General features: G+C 52.6%; 2 protein-coding genes across 4 annotated transcripts; one reads left to right on the forward strand and one right to left on the reverse strand.

Annotated features, from left to right (window-relative positions):
- The first annotated feature begins 549 nt into the window (after positions 1-549).
- Positions 550-7,297, forward strand: Shfl (shiftless antiviral inhibitor of ribosomal frameshifting). Of its 3 annotated transcripts, none has more exons than XM_041657549.1 (9): positions 550-714; positions 1,088-1,211; positions 1,352-1,401; positions 3,205-3,243; positions 3,374-3,523; positions 4,628-4,731; positions 4,853-5,007; positions 5,343-5,594; positions 7,170-7,297. In XM_041657549.1, exons 1-8 carry the CDS (start codon positions 694-696, stop codon positions 5,558-5,560), a joined length of 861 nt encoding a protein of 286 aa, XP_041513483.1. In that variant the 5' UTR covers positions 550-693; the 3' UTR covers positions 5,561-5,594; positions 7,170-7,297. The 3 variants fall into 3 exon arrangements, with proteins under 3 accessions (XP_041513483.1, XP_041513482.1, XP_041513484.1); XM_041657548.1 differs by lacking the exon at positions 7,170-7,297 and adding an exon at positions 6,150-6,828; XM_041657550.1 differs by lacking the exon at positions 7,170-7,297 and having other exon boundaries at positions 574-714; positions 960-1,211; positions 5,343-5,560.
- Angptl6 (angiopoietin like 6) lies at positions 5,672-16,662 on the reverse strand. Its single transcript, XM_041657547.1, has 6 exons — positions 16,631-16,662; positions 15,335-15,880; positions 8,018-8,186; positions 7,163-7,350; positions 6,814-7,084; positions 5,672-5,862 (listed from the first exon to the last, which is right to left on the reverse strand). The coding sequence occupies exons 2-6, from the start codon at positions 15,872-15,874 to the stop codon at positions 5,672-5,674; spliced, it is 1,359 nt and encodes a 452-aa protein (XP_041513481.1). The 5' UTR covers positions 15,875-15,880; positions 16,631-16,662.
- Positions 16,663-18,487: the final 1,825 nt, after the last annotated feature.

Here is an 18,487-nt window from a genome sequence, read left to right on the forward strand (position 1 = left end):
TCAAATCTGGGGCCCATTCTCTGCTCCAGAAGTCCATAAAGCTTGACAAAAAAGTTTGTTTTGTCCTGGGATATTTCCTTTTTTTGAAACAGGGTCCACGTGGGCCAGGACAGTCTTGAACTCCTGATCTTCCTCCCCCACCTTCCAAATGCTAGGGTGACAGGTGTGTGTCACCATGCCGGGCTTGCATGCCCATTGTACAGAGGAGGAAACTGAGGCTTGGGGGGAACCTAGGGAGAGACGCTGCAGGGGTCAGAGCTTCTGAGGAGAGCATAAGCGCCGCCGAGGTCCTAAGAAGCTTTGGATTCCGAGTGGGAGGAGCATCTTGGGAGCACCAAGACCCGCGTCCACGCAGTGCGGCCCCGCCCCCACGGGGGACGTGAAGACGCGGACCCCGCGCAGCGTGGGGACATGTGACCGACTGCAGAGGCCGCGCGCTGCATCCCCGGCCCGGTCGCGCTGCTGCGCAGGACGCGGGGAGGCGCGCGCCGAGGCCTGGGAGCACCGCCCGGGAGCACCGCGGGGCGCGCGAGCAGACGCACAGCCGGACGGCCGGGGCGGGGTCCCCGCGGGGTCCCCAGCTTCGCGCAGAAACGAAACCGAAAGAGGGGACCGAAGGAGGCGGAGCCGCGCCGGCGCCACCCAGCCCTGTGGGGCCCGGACCCGGGCGCGGCCAGGTGTGCAGCGGCCACCATGGCTCAGGACGGCGTGGAGGTAGGACAGCCGCGCCACCGGCGACAGGCCGCGCGGGGAGGGCTCCGGGGACACCCCGACCTCCCGGGCTGCCTCCCTCCTTCATCCCGGGCACAGCGGGGCTGCAGGGTCAGAGGTCAGAAGGAAAAGGGGTAACCTGGCCTGCATCCCGCCGGACCCCAGATTCGTACCCGGGAGTCTGGGACGCGCTGCAGTCCCCACCATCCCCCTACCCCCAATGCCTGGAGAACTTTGGATTTTTCCAGGAAATGGATTAAAGGGGGGGGGATGGGGATGCGGAGGCCAGAAGCCTGGGTCAAGTTGAGGAGAATGAAGGGACGGGCGCTGCTCCCCCGTCGCTCCGCACACCAGAGTTCACCCCCATCCGCCCCAGTTGGAGAAGAGCGTCAGGCGCCTCCGGGAGAAGTTTCATGGAAAAGTGTCCCCCAAGAAGGCAGGGGCTCTTATGAGGAAGTTTGGCAGCGACCACACCGGAGTAGGGCGCTCTATCGTGTACGGTGAGTCAACCCAAGGGAGAATACTGAGTGGGTGTGGTTTAAGAATCGCTGTAGCGACCCTGGCCCCCTAGACAGGAGGCTCTCCACCGCCTGGAACTCCTATACACCCTTCAAGAGACCCTCCCATATTTTCCCACTAGGTGTCAAGCAGAAAGACGGACAAGAGCTGAGCAACGATTTGGACGCTCAGGTAACCTGTCCTCCCTCTCTCCCCCACAGGAAGGGGAGAATCCCTTTTCTCTGCAGCAGAAGGAACAAAACCACAGCTGTGAGAACCCACCTCGCTATGTAGGCTCCTTCCTTTTCCCAAGCAGTAGGTGCTCATTCTGTGCGGGTTATCTCAAATGGAGGAGACTGGACAGTCAGAAAAGGAGATCCTGGCTGCTGAGGAAGGCTCAAGGGAACTCTGCCTTGCTCTAGAAGAAAGGCTGGGCCGGGCTGGGGAGGAAAGAGGCCCTGATGGAGAAGGGATGAACGGACAACTGAATCCACGCAGTCGCTTCCGTGGCTGGTATTCCGTGTATGAACTTGCTCGAAAGACATACTAGAGTTTTGTTTTGTTTGAGACAGGGTCTCACGATGAAGCCCAGGACACTGTCCTGAAACTCACTTTATAGGTTAGACTGGCTTTTCACTCACTGAGATCCACCTGCCTCTGCCTTCCAAGCTGGTAATCAAAGACCTGCACCACCATGCTGGGCACCTAAAAGTGTCTGACAGATCACATTCTTTAAGCTTCGGTCTATAAGCAATATGACATATTAATAATACTAGAAGGAAGTCACCTTCACGGAGAGTGCCCGAGGGACGGACCTCCAGGTTTTGGTTCATCCTCCTACCTCTCTGTCTTTCAGGGTCCCTGGAGGCAATCCTATTACACAGGGACAGCTCAGGGTCATGACTTTCACCAGGGTCTGGGGACCAGCATTTGGCTTCAGGGATTCAAACTCTATCCATGTGTAATGAAGTTTGGGCCCCAAGAGGCCCCTCTGTGAGGATCCACGAAGAGACCCATCTGGGAGCAAAAGAGCAGCCATTCAGACCTGCAGCCACGTGTCTGCAAGCCCCCAAACCCAGAACCTTCTAAAGCCTTGTGGCCAAGGAGCTGAGAGGTGGCTCAGCTGTTAAGAGCACTTGCTCTCTCACACAGGGGACTCTAGTTCCATTCCCAGCACTCACATGGACGGCTCACAACTTCTTCAGGTCCAGGGGACCTGACACCCTCTTCTGACCTCCATGGGGCACTGCACATGTGTCTATGTACACAGGGAGACACACATACATATTTAAAAACTTGAATCTTTAAAGCCAGGTGGCATCAGAGGTCAGGTGTCACGTGTGGCCTCTGCAGATCGAGGAGTCATACAGGGCTCTGAGTTGCATGGGCCACGATCACTGATTTCAGATTCTGGGCCATCTCAGAAATGAGACCAGCAAAAGTATTCACTTTTTTTTAAAAGATTTATTTATTATATATACAGTATTCTGCCTGCATGTGTGCCTGCAGGCCAAAAGAGGGCACCAGATCTTATTAAAATGGTTTTAATCCACCGTGTGGTTGCTGAGAATTGAACTCAGGACCTCTGGAAGAGCAGCCAGTGTGCTCTTAACCACTGAGCCATCTCTCCAGCCCCAAGTATTTACTTCTTAAGGATATTTGGGACATTGTTTGTGCTTTTGTCTAGGCTTCCTCTTGGGCCTTCATGCATTGTAGGCAATACTGAGCTATGCCCCAGCCTTCGATTACCTGTGGTTCTCCTTCCTTACCTTCCCAAGAACTTGAATGACTGGATTGTGCCACCAGACCCAGCTCCAGTGGCACAGAAAAGCTCTCAACACAGGCAATAATGTTTCATGTTGGCTGCATCTATATAGAGCCAGGATCCTGTCTCCGGTCCAGGAGCCCCATGCAGGCTCCTCCCCCATTAAACATGGGGATAGCACCCTGAGAGCCTTTCCAGTTTCTGCAGTCCCCTTCCGTGTCTCCCCTCAGGACCCGCCCGAGGACATGAAGCAAGACCGAGATATCCAGGTGCGTCGGTGGCTGGGCTGAGGCAGGGTGTGGACAGGGAGATGCTAGCTACCCATGGTGCAGCAGGGTGTTCACAGTGAGCTCCAGAGGCACAGGTGACCCTGTTTGTCCCCACTCATCCTTGTTGCAGGCAGTGGCCACCTCTCTGTTGCCCCTGACAGAAGCCAATCTTCGAATGTTCCAAAGAGCCCAAGACGACCTCATCCCTGCCGTGGACCGACAGTTTGCCTGCTCCTCCTGCGACCACGTGTGGTGGCGCCGTGTGCCCCAGAGGAAGGAGGTGCTGCCCAGACTTACCTTGATTCCCTCCTGATCTGTCCAGAAATGTGTGTGTGTGTGTGTGTGTGTGTGCCTGTCGAGACCAGAGTTTGGTGGTGGTGTCTTTCTCTGCTGCTCCACCCTATTTTTTGAGACAGGGTCTCTCAGTGAGCCCTGCGGCTCACCAGTCTGTTAAGGGGTTTGCTGCACGGCCCAGGAAGCCTCCTGTCTCAGCCTCCCCAGCACTAGGGTTGTGTGCATGCAGTTAGCCGTGCTGCCTCTTACATGGGTGCTGTGGGTTTGAACTCACGGGTAAAGCTCCACCTACTGAGCCAAATCTCCACCTTTTGCCTTCATTTTTAGTATTTTAGGTTTATTTTATGCATACTAGTATTTTGTTCACATATGTGTCCATGCACCACAGTGACACATGGGTGCTGGGAACTGAACCCGAGTCCTCTGCAGAAATAACAAATGCTCCTGACCGTTGAAGCACCTCCCAGCCCCCTTTTCTGCTCGTTGAGAGGGTCTCATGTAGCCCAGGCTGGTCTCAGACTCAGTGTGTAGCTAAGGATGACCTTGAATTCCTCACCCTCCTGCCTCCATACCTGGTTCACGCGGGGCTGGGGGCAGAACCAGGGGCATCACGCATGCTAGACAAGCCCAACTTCAATATCCCACTGAACTCATTCGAGTCATTGACTTGAGAAGTCAAACGTTTGACTTTGACAGCTGGGGCAGAAATCAACCCCAAATCTGGTTTCCTAACCTCTTTTCTTTTTTTCTGTAGACAGGGTCTCTCCATGTAGTTCTGGCTGGCCTGGAACTCTCACGACCCACCTGCCTCTGCCCAAGTGCTAGGATTAAAGGTGTGCACCACCACCATGCCCAGCTTGGCTTCCTAATATCTTGATTATTAGTATGCTTCTGATAAGGGCTGAGCTGCGGCTCCAGTAGTCTGAGCACTAGCAGCGCACTCCTGAAGCCCACGTACCAGACACAGGGATGCAGCCTGGCATTCCAGCTCTTGAGCGATGGAGACAGGAGGGTCAGGAGTTCAAAGCTAGCCTGGGCCACGTGAGACCCTGTCTCAGCCCTGCACGTTGGCCCTTCCCTGCCTTCTCAGGTGTCAAGGTGTCGCAAGTGTCGGAAACGTTATGACCCAGTGCCAGCCGATAAGATGTGGGGCCTGGCCGAGTTCCACTGCCCAAAGTGTCGACACAACTTCCGGTGAGGACCCTGTCCCACCCCAGCCCACCCTCGGCCCAGTCCCAGCCTCGTCCCTTCCTCCTGTCCCCTGGGGGAGGGCCCAGCTGGCCCCTCAGCCCCTCACGGCCCTGCTGGCCCCCAGGGGCTGGGCACAGATGGGGTCCCCATCACCCTGCTACGGGTGCGGCTTCCCTGTGTATCCCACTCGGATCCTGCCCCCACGCTGGGACCGTGACCTGGATCGGCGCAGCACACACACCCACTCCTGCTCAGCCGCAGATTGCTACAATCGGAGAGGTGAGGCCCTGGTGCTCGGCCTACATTCTGCGTCCCCTGTGCGCCAACCCCTGGCTGCTCCCTCCTTCCCTGGGTCCCCCATGGCTCCCTAGAGCTGACTGCTCCCCGACTCCACCCGTGGAGTTCCCAGCGGCTCCATAGTGCCCAGCCTATGAGTCCCATGGTCCCCACGACCTGTGAGTCTGTCTTTGTGGCCACATTCCCACCTCCCTAAAGAGTTTGAACACCTGTAAATTTTATGACGTCTGATCCCTGTGTCATACGGCCCCAGTGGGTCCCTGCAGAGCCACAGACCCCTCCCACCTCCAGAATCTCAGCAACTCTCCTTCCTCTAGAGCCCCATGTGCCTGGGACTTCCTGTGCCCACCCCAAAAGCCGTAAGCAGAACCACCTCCCCAGAGTGCTGCACCCCAGCAACCCCCACATCAGCAGCGGCTCCACGGTGGCCACGTGCCTGAGCCAAGGCGGCCTCCTGGATGACCTGGACCATCTCATCCTGGAAGACCTGAAGGAGGAGGAGGAGGACGAGGAGGATGGTGGGCCCCGAGAGTGACCCTGACCGGACGCACACAGGAACGACAGACACGGTGTGTGGACACCTTGTGTTGCTATAAGATACTGTCTCAAGGAGATAGAAATACCCTTGGGGGTACTAAAGGGACAGTCACAACCGCACAAGCCGGGTCAGCATAACAGCCTTCTTCAGAGAGTACGCCCCACCGCGGAACTCGGCCCAGTAGACCCCGTCCTGGTAGCGGCTCCGATAGTGACCTCCATGGTACCACACACCATTAAGGTTGGAGTGGGCACAGGCGTGGTACCACCAGCCCCCACGATGGTACAGGGCACAGTTACCTGAGGGTAGAGACAGAGTTTGTGTTCCCACCAAAATAAAAGTCTCTACCAGCACTTCTTTGTGCAAAGCTTTTGCAAGCATCCCTCAACCTTCCCTATCTTATTGAATAGAAGCCCTAATCCTCTATCTCCTCACCAAAATAAAAGGCTCTGGATTCTCACTTTCTTCTTCAGAGTAACAGCCTTAATTCCCTATCTCCTTACCAAAATAAGAGGCATGCTTTTCCCATATATTTTGCAAAGTAATCTGTTATTCATTCCTTTTGTGGGGGGGCTTCTGTTTCCAGATGGTTTATCCCAGGTGGACTGGCACACACCTGTAATCTCAACATGTGGGAGCCGAAGGAAGAGGGTCTAGAGTTTCAGACCAGCCTAGGCTCCACAGTGAGATCGTATCTCAAATGTGGACTAGGATATAGCTCAGTGGTAGTGTGCTTAGATTGCGGGGCGGGGGGAAGAGGGAGCAGCTCTGTCCCACTCCCCCCCCCAAAGAAGCTTAGCTTTCACTCAGCCCTTCTCACAGTGCAAGGTCCCTAGGTCTTAGTTAGCAGAGAAGGAATCGGGGCTCCCTGTGCCCCTGGTCTCCTTATGCTGAAGAACTTACCTTAGGGCACCCTGTAGCCCAGGCTGGCCTTGAACTCCCGCCCCTCTGGCCTCCATCTGCTAGAGCTGGGACTCCAGGCCTGTGCCACCACACCCAGCTCACCAGAAGGAAACCTGACACTTAGGTTTAGTGTAGGTACCCACAGAGGCTCGAAGTATGGATCCCCTGGGACTAGAGCTACCCAGTGTGGGTGCTGAGAACCGAAACCTGGAGGAATAGTTTGTGCTTCCAACTGCTGAGCCGTCTGCACCTCTCAGAAGGGAAAATTTGACTTTACCGCTTTTCACCCTAACCAGATTAGCGATCCCATCTTCCTGCCCTCCCACCAGAATAAAAATGCTCCCTACCAGAATAGGAGTCTCGGTCCCTGTCCACAGTGCTGAAAGGTTTGTCGTTGTGCCAGGAGAGGGAATCTCCGGCATCGCCGTGGTACTGGCCAAGCCGCAGACGGTAGTGGTCACTCTCAGGCTCCAAGGAGAAGCTGTCATAGTGGGCGCGTGCCCCACGGCCCCCCCAGTCCTCTAGGAGTACCAGCAGCTCATGGTCCCCACGGCTGGTCACCTGATGCACGGGTTCCAAGCCCAGCCAGTATTCCCCGTCTGGCCGCCCAAAGCCTGCCTGGAAGGGCGGGAGGAACAGGAGGTCAGGATGGGGTATCCTCAGCCAGCCTCCGGCACCCCCGCCACAAGCACCCACCTTGTAGTGCTGCCAGTTGGTGAAGAAATTGACTGAGCCATCTTGCCGCCGCTGGATAACAGTCCAGCCTCCACCTTCCCGCTGCTGCTCACACCACACAGACACCAGGCGACGGCCCAGCCGCAGCTCATACACTCCGCTCTGCCTGTGACCTGCCCTGTGAGCCTCTGCGCAGTCCCTCCATGGACCTGTGACAAGGTACAGCCTGAGCTACCCAGGCCCTTGCTGGATCAGGGCCCTGACTCACCAGTTCCCTTTCCCAGATAAAAGCCATCTTCTGTCTCCCTCTGAGGAAGAGCCATTTCTTACCGTTTCTTCTCTCAAAAGTCATGGTCCTATGAGCCAACTCCTCACCAAAGCAGAGTCCTAACCCGCATGCCCTCATAGAATACGTACCCATGCCTATTTTCTCTTCTTCCAATTTCTCACTATATTAGGAGGACTGGTTGGGGCTGGAGAGGTGGCTCAGTGGTTAAGAGCACTGGCTGCTCTTCCAGAGAACCCAGGTTCAATTCCCAGAACCCACGTGGCAGCTCACAACTGTCTGTGACTCCGAGATCTGACACCTTGACCCAGACATGCGTGCAGACAAAACACCAATAAACATAAAAAATAAATTGATTTTAAAAAAAAAGAGGACTGGTCTTGTTTTGTTTTCGTACTGCCAGGAGGCCATGGAAGACCTTGGTGCTCTGCCGGTGAGCCTCATCTCCCGGCTGTTGTTGTCACAGACTAGTTTCCTGTCCCCTCATCTCCCCTGGTCCCCACTACTCTAGAATTTCCATCTACCCAGATGGCACCGGAAGCCCTGGGTCATCATCTCACACACATCCCAGCAGGCCTGCCTCGACTTACCCACTGGCCTGGTGGAAACAGCAAGGTGCCCAGTAGGTGGGGGAGGAGACAGGAGCTCCTGCTGCCTCAAGTTCTGATCTCTCCAGTTCTCTGGGGTTCCGTCCAGCCTCCTGCTGGTGTTGCCAGCACTGCCCACTAGATTCAGAGGAACCAAAGGCAATGGCAGGACCTGGGACCATACAGTCAGACATAATTAACCCCTCAGCTGAGGAGGCCAGGCATCCCCTGGCATGGGGAGTCGGGGGACAGGCAGGGTCAGAAGAACAAATCTCCCACCCAGATAAACAAAATCAGGCAGGGCAGTGCCTCAGATTTATCACCGCCTACCAAAAGCCTAACTCTGGACTTCTGCTGGTGAGGCATATGCGCAAAACATGGAGGGCAGAGAAGGGCACTGGTCTCCTGTTCCATCATTCCCCCTGTTCCCTAGAGATGGGGTCTCTCACTGCACTTGAGTTGGCCTGGCATCCATCAAGCCCCAGTAAACCTTCATCTGCCCACAGCCCTGGGGCACACACACAGGCAGGCCCACCACAGCCCTGGAGCACACACACACATACACAGGCAGGCCCACCACAGCCCTGGAGCACACACACACATACACAGGCAGGCCCACCACAGCCCTGGAGCACACACACACATACACAGGCAGGCCCACCACAGCCCTGGAGCACACACACACATACACAGGCAGGCCCACCACAGCCCTGGGGCACACACACACACACATGCAGGCCCACCACAGCCCTGGAGCACACACACACATACACAGGCAGGCCCACCACAGCCCTGGAGCACACACACACATACACAGGCAGGCCCACCACAGCCCTGGAGCACACACACACATACACAGGCAGGCCCACCACAGCCCTGGGGCACACACACACACACATGCAGGCCCACCACAGTCCTGGGGCACACACATGCATGATGGAGGTGGGTCTTGTATCTTATCTGTTGCTTTTTTTTTTTTTTTTTTTTTGGTTTTTTTCGAGACAGGGTTTCTCTGTGGCTTTGGAGCCTGTCCTGGAACTAGCTCTGTAGACCAGGGTGGTCTCGAACTCACAGAGATCCGCCTGCCTCTGCCTCCCGAGTGCTGGGATTAAAGGCGTGCGCCACCATCGCCCAGCTTATCTGTTGCTTTCATTGGTTAACTAATAAAGAAAACTGCCTGGCCCAAATAGGACAGAAAATTAGGTAGGCGGAGTAGAAAGAAGCCGAGTCAGTGAGTCGCCATGATTCTCCCACTCCAGAAAGATGCAAGTTAAGATCTTTCCTGGTAAGCCAGCTTGTGGTGCTACACAGAATATTAGAAATGGGTTAGATCAATATGTAAGAGCTAGCCAATAAGAGGTTAAAACTAATGGGCCAAGCAGTGTTTAAAAGAATACAGTTTCTGTGTAATTATTTCTGTAAAGCTAGTAGTGCGGGCAGCCGGGTGCCAGGAACGTAGCCTGCTGCTCCTATTACAACAGAGTGGCACTCAACGTGATGGACTAAATCCACTTATAAACCTGAGAAGGCTTAAAAATAAGGAAAAGAGCCGGGCGGTGGTGGCGCACGCTTTTAATCCCAGCACTCGGGAGGCAGAGGCAGGCGGATCTCTGTGAGTTCGAGGCCAGCCTGGTCTACAAGAGCTAGTTCCAGGACAGGAACCAAAAGCTACGGAGAAACCCTGTCTCGAAAAATAAAAATAAAAAAAAATAAAATAAAAATAAGGAAAAGAGAGTTTAATGCAGCTTTTTGCTGTTTGTGGGTGGCGTGCAGCAGAGAGAAATTGCCCTGACTCAGCAGCAGGAAAAAACTGGCTGTTTTAAAATGCCGGCTTTCTGGGCTGTGCCACCATCGCGATCTCTGTCTGGCTCCTGCGGGAGACAGAGCTTTTGAATGGAGCATTTGGAGTAAAGTGTTACGATTTGTTTGATGGCAACTAGACTCGCTGTGTGCCCAAAAGAAGTCATTGCATGCTGCAGCTCAGAGGCACAAGCAGCTCCACCACGCTACTGGTGCAATGTGCAAGGATCAGAGGCACAAGCGGCTCCGCCATGTTGGACCGGGCGGGACAAGCAGGCAGTACCTGTTTTTGACCTAGGAATGTCACAGCTTAGATTCTTAAGAGCTCGTAGCGATTTAAAGGTGCAAATCAAAAGTACTCCTGGATAGTAAAAAATTACACATTCGCAATATTACAGATTCAGACCACTAAATGGATCACAATGTTGGATGATTGTATGTAGGCTTGAGAAAAAAAATAAAGAGAATAAAGTTAATGCCCTAAAAAAAAAGGGTAAAGTTTTTAAAGAGACAGAGTACAGATAGTTAAGAGATTAAAAGAAATAAAGAAAAATAAGCCACGTAACAATGGAAAATTCACAGAGAGTCTGGATTATGTACATTGTGTTTTCTTTAAATTTTTTGACTGTAAAGGAGCTAAGTACAGAGAGACATTTCATTATATGGGCTGCCAAGAATGGATATCATAAGGGTATTATGATTTCAGAATTTGGGTCTAAGGATATGATGCTTTGGAAAGGAGTTTCTTCTTTTGTTTTCACAGAGGATGAGACCCTGTGGATTTCTTCTATCCCAATATGGAATGATTGACCGCGCCCTCCTGAAAGGTTGTTGTGCTCAGCAGAGGAACTTCAAATGGCCAAAAGACACTTAAGGTCATGCTCAACTTCCTTAGCGATCAGGGAAATGCAAATCAAGACAACTTTAAGATACCATCTTACACCTGTCAGAATGGCTAAAATAAAAAACACCAATGATAGCCTTTGCTGGAGAGGTTGTGGAGAAAGGGGTACACTCATCCATTGCTGGTGGGAATGCAAACTTGTGCAACCACTTTGGAAAGCAGTGTGGCTGTTTCTCAGGAAATTAGGGATCAACTTACCCCTGGACCCAGCAATACCACTCTTGGGAATATACCCAAGAGAGGCCCTATCATACAACAAAAGTATATGCTCAACTATGTTCATAGCAGCATTGTTTGTAATAGCCAGAACCTGGAAACAACCGAGATGCCCTTCAATGGAAGAATGGATGAAGAAAGTATGGAATATATACATATTAGAGTATTACTCAGCAGTAAAAAACAAGGACTTCTTGAATTTTGCGTACAAATGGATGGAAATAGAAAACACTATCCTGAGTGAGGTAAGCCAGACCCAAAAAGAGGAACATGGGGTGTACTCACTCATATTTGGTTTCTAGCCATAAATAAAGGACATTGAGCTTATAATTCGCAATCCTAGAGAAGCTAAAGAAGAAGGTGAATCCAAAGACAAACATATAGGCATCCTCCTGAATATTAACCTTCATCAGCGATGAAAGGAGACAGAGACAGAGACCCACATTGGAGCACCAGACTGAAATCTCAAGGTCCAAATCAGGAGCAGAAGGAGAGGGAGCACGAGCAAGGAACTCAGGACTGCGAGGGGTACACCCACACACTGAGACAATGGGGATGTTCTATCAGGAATTCACCAAGGCCAGCTGGCCTGGGTCTGAAAAAGCATGGGATAAAACCGGACTTGCTGAACATAGCAGACAATGAGGACTACTGAGAACTCAAGAACAATGGCAGTGGGTTTTTGATCCTACTGCATGTACTGGCTTTGGGGGAGCCTAGGCAGTTTGGATGCTCACCTTACTAAACCTGGATGGAGGTGGGCGGTCCTTGGACTTCCCACAGGTCAGGGAACCCTGATTGCTCTTCAAGCTGATGAGGGAGAGGGACTTGATCGGGGGAGGGGGAGGGAAATGGGAGGCGGTGGCGGCGAGGAGGCAGAAATCCTTAATAAATAAATAAATTTAAATAAAAAAAACAAATAAAACAAATTTAAATTGAAAAAAAAAAAGAAAGGTTGCTGTGAACACCTTCAAAAAATTACTTCGCTCAACTGCCAACTGAGATGAACCTAGCACACAGGTTACACCATGAAAGATCTAAATAACGGTGCCCCCATTCAGCAGGAAGCAGTTTGAAGAAAAATAACTGTGCCCATATTACCAAATATTGTTTATAAAAGTTCTTTTACATTTAAAGGGGGATATGATATAGATATGAATAATTTGCATTTGTATGGATTATAAGGTCAATTTTGTTATATGTATATGTATTTCTGATATTAATAAGGTATTGTGGTTGTGTAGTTCATTTAAAAATGTAACGTATATAGGTTGTTAATGGATAATCATCAATAATAGTCAAGCTTGTAGTCATGTTAGTTAGATTTTCTAGATGTGCATAGATATAGTTCAGTAAGATAGGCATTCTTCATATCTTTCAAAGACTACAGAATATGGCATTTAATGTTTTAATAACTTAGGGTTTTTTATGACAATGAGACACGTCTGCTCCTGGCAGCACCAGCTACTTCAAGAGGAAGATGGGCATCGAAGAGGCTCCTTATGGAGTTGGTTAGCAATTTGGGCAAGAAACTGCTCTTGCCTGGACTGTCATGAAAGAGTATGTGAGACATTCTGCAGGACATAGCAGAAAATGACTGAACTGTCTTTGGAATTTCCTGCTTCATGGAAATGTCTGCTAGATACTATGGGCCTGTAGGCCGAAGATGGATGCCCCAACGGTACAGAGAAACTTTGGGTGACTGTCCAGGCAATGAGTTGTCTCTGTCATTTCTAGAGCTTTGGATTTCTTGTTTGCATAGGTAATATTATATCCTTCTGGAGTCTTTTTTTTAATATTTATTTATTTACTTATTATGTATACAGTGTTCTGTCTGCGTGTATGCCTGCAGGCCAGAAGAGGGCACCAGACCTCATTACAGATGGTTGTGAGCCACCATGTGGTTGCTGGGAATTGAACTCAGGACCTTTGGAAGAGCAGGCAATGCTCTTAACCACTGAGCCATCTCTCCAGCCCTCCTTCTGGAGTCTTTGATGGAGTTGAAGAATGAATAGATAGTTATAGTTTTCCTTAGTTATAAGAGATAAAATAGATATAAATATTGTAACTGTAATTCTTACTTAATAACTGTTTTGTTATATGTAATTTTACTATGTTAAAGTTAAAGCCTTTCTTTTTTGTTTAAACAGAAAAAGGGGAAATGATGGAGGTGGGTCTTGTATTTATCTGTTGCTTTCATTGGTTAATTAATAAAGAAAACTGCCTGGCCCTAATAGGACAGAAAATTAGGTAGGCAGAGTAAACAGAACAGAATTCTGGGAGAAAGAAGCTGAGTCAGTGAGTCGCCATGAGTCAGTGAGTGGCCATGATTCTCCCACTCCAGAAAGACGCAGGTTAAGATCTTTCCTGGTAAGCCAGCTTGTGGTGCTACACAGAATATTAGAAATGGGTTAGATCAATATGTAAGAGCTAGCCAATAAGAGGTTAAAACTAATGGGCCAAGCAGTGTTTAAAAGAATACAGTTTCCGTGTAATTATTTCTGTAAAGCTAGCCGTGCGGGCAGCTGGGTGCCAGGAATGCCCGCCACTCCTATTACAACACATGCAGGCCCACCACAGCCCTGGGGCACACACACACACACACACACAGGCAGGCCCCCACAGCCCTGGGGCACACACACAAGCCCACCACAGCCCTGGGGCACACACACACACAGACAGGCCCCCACAGCCCTGGGGCACACACACAGGCCCACGACAGCCTTGGGGCACACACACACACACACACACACGCCCCCACAGCCCTGGGGCACACATAGGCAGGCTCACCACAGCCCTGGGGTGTGCACACACACACACACACACACACACACAGGCAGGCCCCCACAGCCCTGGGGCACACACACAGGCCCACCACAGCCTTGGGGCACACACACACACACACACACACAGGCAGGCCCCCACAGCCCTGGGGCACACGCACAGGCCCACCACAGCCTTGGGGCACACACACACGCAGGCCCTCACAGACCTGGGACACATACACACACACACACACACACACATACGCAGGCCCTCTCAGACCTGGGGCACATACACACACACACACACACACACACACACACACAGGCAGGCCCAGGCTTTCTGTGGTTCTGAGGATGGGAGCTCAGGTGTGCATGCTCGCACAAAGCACTCTTCTGAACTGTTTCCCAATCCTGCTTTGTTGTGTTTTGGGTTTTGTTTCAGAAAGGGTCTCACTCCAACTGGCTGGCCTGGGACTTGCGACACCCTCTGAGTCCTGTCCTAGGGACAGCCCTCCAGCCTCCTGTTCTAGGGGTTACAGCTGTGTCCCACGCCTGCCTTTCCTCTGTGCTATTTCACTCAGAGAAAGCTGGACGAGTCCCACTCTGCTGTCGGTCACAGCTTCACTGCACAGATCTGCAGAGTTCCAGCACATGGACCCTAAACAATGTAGGAAAATCTGCAGAACCATCACGAATCCAAAATTGAGGGCCAAGTCTGGGGGTGTGGTTGGTTCAACTGTAGAGCAGTAAGTAGCCTCACGTGCAGGAGGCCGTGGACACAACAAAACCACCAGGAATGAAAACACAGCCCAAGCCAGGCCTGTGGTCAAACGTTTGTCAATCCAGCACTTAGGCGGGACATCCTCAGCTACCAAGAAGTTAGAACCCAGTCTGGGCTATGTCCATCTCACTTGATCTTAGCCAAAAGGCTGAGAAGCGATGAGAGTCCATCTCAAAAAAAGAAAAAAGAAAAGAAAAACAAAAAATCCTGATGACAGAAATAGCCCAAAGTTCAGAAGCCTCAAATAGTTACAGGAATATATTGTCTTGGGGGCTGGACGCTGGCTCAGCAGTTAAGAGCACTCGCTGCTCTTCCAGGGGACCCAGGTTCAATTCCCTGCACCCACATAGTGACTCACAGCTGTCTGTAACTCCAGTTCCAGATCACTTCTGGCCTGTCTGGACACTACACATCCCCACACGTGGTGCAGACATACATATGTGCAGGCAAAACACCCACACACATTAAAATGGAAATCTTTAAAAACAAGATCGGAAAAAAAAGGATCAAAAGCTAGGCGGTGGTGGCACACGCCTTTATTCCCAGCACTCGGGAGGGCACTCGGGAGGCAGAGGCAGGTGGATCTCTGTGAATTTGAGCCCAGCCTGGTCTACAGAGCGAGTTCCAGAACACACAGGGAGGGCTATGCAAAGAAATCCTGCCTCGGAAAACAAAACAAAACAAAACAATATGCTCTCCTTGTGTATGGTGACAGTGAGCATGAGCCTTAGCTCCTGCCAATATCTTTCTGTGGGGCGGAGGAGGCTCTCCCCAGCCGTTAGCCCGGAAAAGCAGTGGGTGGCGCCACAGGCACCGGTTCAGATTTAGGACCAGTGATCGCGCTCCGGAGGTACCTGCTGCTGGCCCCGATCCGGGTCGGCGCACGCGCGCTGCAGGCGGCCCAGGAGGCGGCTATGCTGGCTCACGAGCTGCGCATGCTCGCGGAGCTGCGCGTCCAGCTGCTGCAGGAGCGCCGCCGTCCGGCGCGCCTCGGCCTCGGCGTGCAGCGCGCGCTGCGCGAGCAGACTGAGCGCGGCAGCAGGCTCCGCCTCCGGGTCAGGCTCCGCCTCCGGCTGCAGTTGCGCGCGCAGCTGGCCCAGGCGCGCGTTCAGGCCGTGGCTCTGCTCACGCAGCGCGCGCACCTCGCCCGCGAGCGCGCCTCCCTCGGCCGCGCGCCTCTGCAGCGCGCGCAGCAGCTCCTCCTGGCGGCCCACGCGCATGCGCAGCGCGGCCAGCTCGCCGTCGTGGGAGGCGTCGGCGTTCCCGCAGACCGCGCCCGTCGCCTTCTGCGGGGACAGTACCAGTGTGACGCGACATCGCGCGGCACCTCCACGTGCCCGCCAAGCGCCCAGCAGGAGTAGCAGCTGCAGCATGCGCAGCCTGGCAGTGCCCATAGCCACCTGCAACGGAGAGGGAGGAGGCCTTTGTATTTTAGCCCAGACTGGTCCCAAAGCTCCCATGTACCGAGGAGGACCATGAAGTCCTGATCCCCGAGCCTCACCTCCCACGGTAGTGTGTGTGTGTAACCCTAGGCCTCACTCAGGCTGGGCAGCTCATTCCTAATTTGAGATGTAATATCACTATGTAGCCAAAGCTGGTTCCGAACTCGTTAGATGGCTGGTGTGTGCCGCCATGCCACGCTCCACACCGTGTCCACACCAGGTTAATATTCATGGCTCCCCATTCCTGCCCTGCAGAGCGCACACCAAGGTCCCCACGCAACCTCCCAAACACTGTCACACACACTTGCACCTGCTCAGAAGGTAGCAAGAGTGCAAAGACACTGGGGTTGGACCTCGTTTTCGATGCTCTGAAAAGAACACATCTCAAGGAGGCCTGTGAGGGTGGCATAGAAGGGAAAGAGAGTGAACAGGAAGCCGGAAAGCCGGGAGTGAAAGGCCTTGCTCTAAAGCACTGGGAAGAATGGAGTTTCTGAGCTAGAAACTGGGTGCCTGTGCTAGCTACAGCCCCTCATCATTCAGGAGCTCCTAAGCACTGGCCAGGGTCTTCTCTTTGTCTGGTACATGTGGCTACCTTCTCAGGCAAGCCTAGAGTTAAACAAGAGGCTGGGGACCCCCCACCCCATATCCACATCAAAACCAGGAGTCCAGACAAACAGCTACCCCTTACCGCTTCTACCCCGCTCTCACCTCTCACAACCCAGACGCTGACTTCAGTGAGGTCTGCAGCAAGCCCACAACATCTGAGAAGACCTGAACGACTAGGAGGACCTCTGAGCTGTGTGGATAGAGGAGGCTGGAGGGACAGAAGAGAAGGCTTGGAAACCACCCAGCCCCCAAGTCCAGGAGCACAACGAGTGTAAATATTTAGTATTTGTAGTGTGAGAACCCAGACAGAAAAGCCAGATCCCCTTGCCCAGGCCTCCAGAGTGTGATAACAGGGGCCACTGCCCTCCATGAATTTCCTCTTTTCAGAGGCTCACAGAGCATGGGAGGCCCTACACCCCAGTAGACCTGTGGGATCCAGACTCAAACAGCTATGACATACTAAAATGACAGCGATGGATATCAGTGAGCAACCTGCCTGGTGTTGGGGACACCCTTAGAGGATAAAGCTTGTTCCTCATTTAATCCTAGCAGCCAGGGTTGGGGTGTGACTCAACTGTAGAGCCCCTGCCTAGACTTGCCCAGTGAGGGGCTAGGGTGTGGCTCAGTGGTAGAGCCCCTGCCTAGAATCCCCAGTGAGGGGCTGGAGTGTGGCTCAGTGGTAGAGCCCTTGCCTAGAATCCCCCAGTGGGGCTGGGTGTGGCTCAGTGGTAGAGCCCCTGCCTAGAATCCCCAGTGAGGGGCTGGAGTGTGGCTCAGTGGTAGAGCCCCTGCCTAGACATGCCCAGTGAGGGACTGGGGTATGGCTCAGTGGTAGAGCGCTTGTAAGGTCCTGGGTTGGTACCCAGTACTGCAAGAAAGCAGAACCTCAAGATGCGGTCAGTGGGGCTTCATCAGTTTACGTGGGAGGCAGAGGCAGTTGGGTATCTGTGGGTTCCAAGCTGGTCAATGAGCCCCTATCTAAAAAAAGGGGAGGTGGATGTCAGGTCAGGATTGATGTGAGCCCAAAAGAAAGAGGAGGCCAGCCTCCATAGAAGCACACTGCCCTTACTGCGGAAGTGGAGGTTGCCAGGGGACAGGGGCTTGGGGTTTGGAGGCAGAGGAAAGACATAAGTTTTATCTGTGTTTGTAGTCTCGGGCCGAGAGATGCCAGCAGACGTTTATATCATGTGCTGACCTTGTCAGGTTTCTCCTGGCTCCTGACTGCAGATGTTCTCATCACTATGTAGGCTTTCTTGTCAGGCAAGGTGCTCTTACGGGTATGTGCAGTGAGCTCCCGGTGCTGTTATCGGTCTGAGCAGGGAATGTGTAAGCAATCTGGGGCTCTTTGCTTTAGATCATTGTCTATGAAGAGACACCATGACCAAGGCACTTACATAAGAAAGCATCTAATTGGAGGTTTGCTTACAGTTTCAGAGGCTGAGCCCATCATCATGGCAGGGAGCATGGTACCAGTCAGAGAGACATGATCCTGGAGCAGTAGCTAAGAACTCACACCTGGTTCACAAGCAGGAGTAGAGAGAAAAACACTGGGCCTAGAGCAGCCTTTTAAAACCTCAAAGCCCAGCCCCAGTGACACACCTTTTCCAACAAGGCCACACCTCCTAATCCTTCCCAAACTGTTCCAGTAACTGGGTACCAAACTTCAAATATATGAGCCTTATTCAAACCACCAATCATAAACTGGGCGGTGGTGGCGCATGCCTTTAATCCCAGCACTCGGGAGGCAGAGGCAGGCGGATCTATGTGAGTTTGAGGCCAGCCTGGTCTAAAAGAGCTAGTTCCAGGACAGGAACCAAAAGCTACGGAGAAACCCTGTCTCGAAAAATCCAAAAAAAAAAAAAAAACCCACCAATCATTAACTATTCACTGGGTGTGGTGGCACAAGTCTTTTATCCCACCACTCCAGAGGCTGTCAGGTGGATCTCTGTGTGTTCCAGG

This window comes from Microtus oregoni, unplaced genomic scaffold (assembly GCF_018167655.1).
Source record: "Microtus oregoni isolate MIOR12 unplaced genomic scaffold, Mior012 000008F_ref0000371, whole genome shotgun sequence".
Taxonomy (NCBI): Eukaryota; Metazoa; Chordata; class Mammalia; order Rodentia; family Cricetidae; genus Microtus; species Microtus oregoni.

What these genes read in the sequence shown, in the direction of transcription:
- Angptl6 (XM_041657547.1), bottom strand. Translation starts at nt 15,874, where the DNA reads ATGGGCACTGCCAGGCTGCGCATGCTGCAGCTGCTACTCCTGCTGGGC. An exon ending in CCAACTGGCAGCACTACAAG is followed by an intron (nt 7,085 to 7,162) that starts GTGGGTGCTTGT and finishes CCGCCCTTCCAG; the next exon opens with GCAGGCTTTGGGCGGCCAGA. An exon ending in GGACCGAGACTCCTATTCTG is followed by an intron (nt 5,863 to 6,813) that starts GTAGGGAGCATT and finishes CTCTACCCTCAG; the next exon opens with GTAACTGTGCCCTGTACCAT.
- Shfl (XM_041657549.1), top strand. Translation starts at nt 694, where the DNA reads ATGGCTCAGGACGGCGTGGAG. An exon ending in TGGCTCAGGACGGCGTGGAG is followed by an intron (nt 715 to 1,087) that starts GTAGGACAGCCG and finishes CATCCGCCCCAG; the next exon opens with TTGGAGAAGAGCGTCAGGCG. An exon ending in GTGTGCCCCAGAGGAAGGAG is followed by an intron (nt 3,524 to 4,627) that starts GTGCTGCCCAGA and finishes CTGCCTTCTCAG; the next exon opens with GTGTCAAGGTGTCGCAAGTG.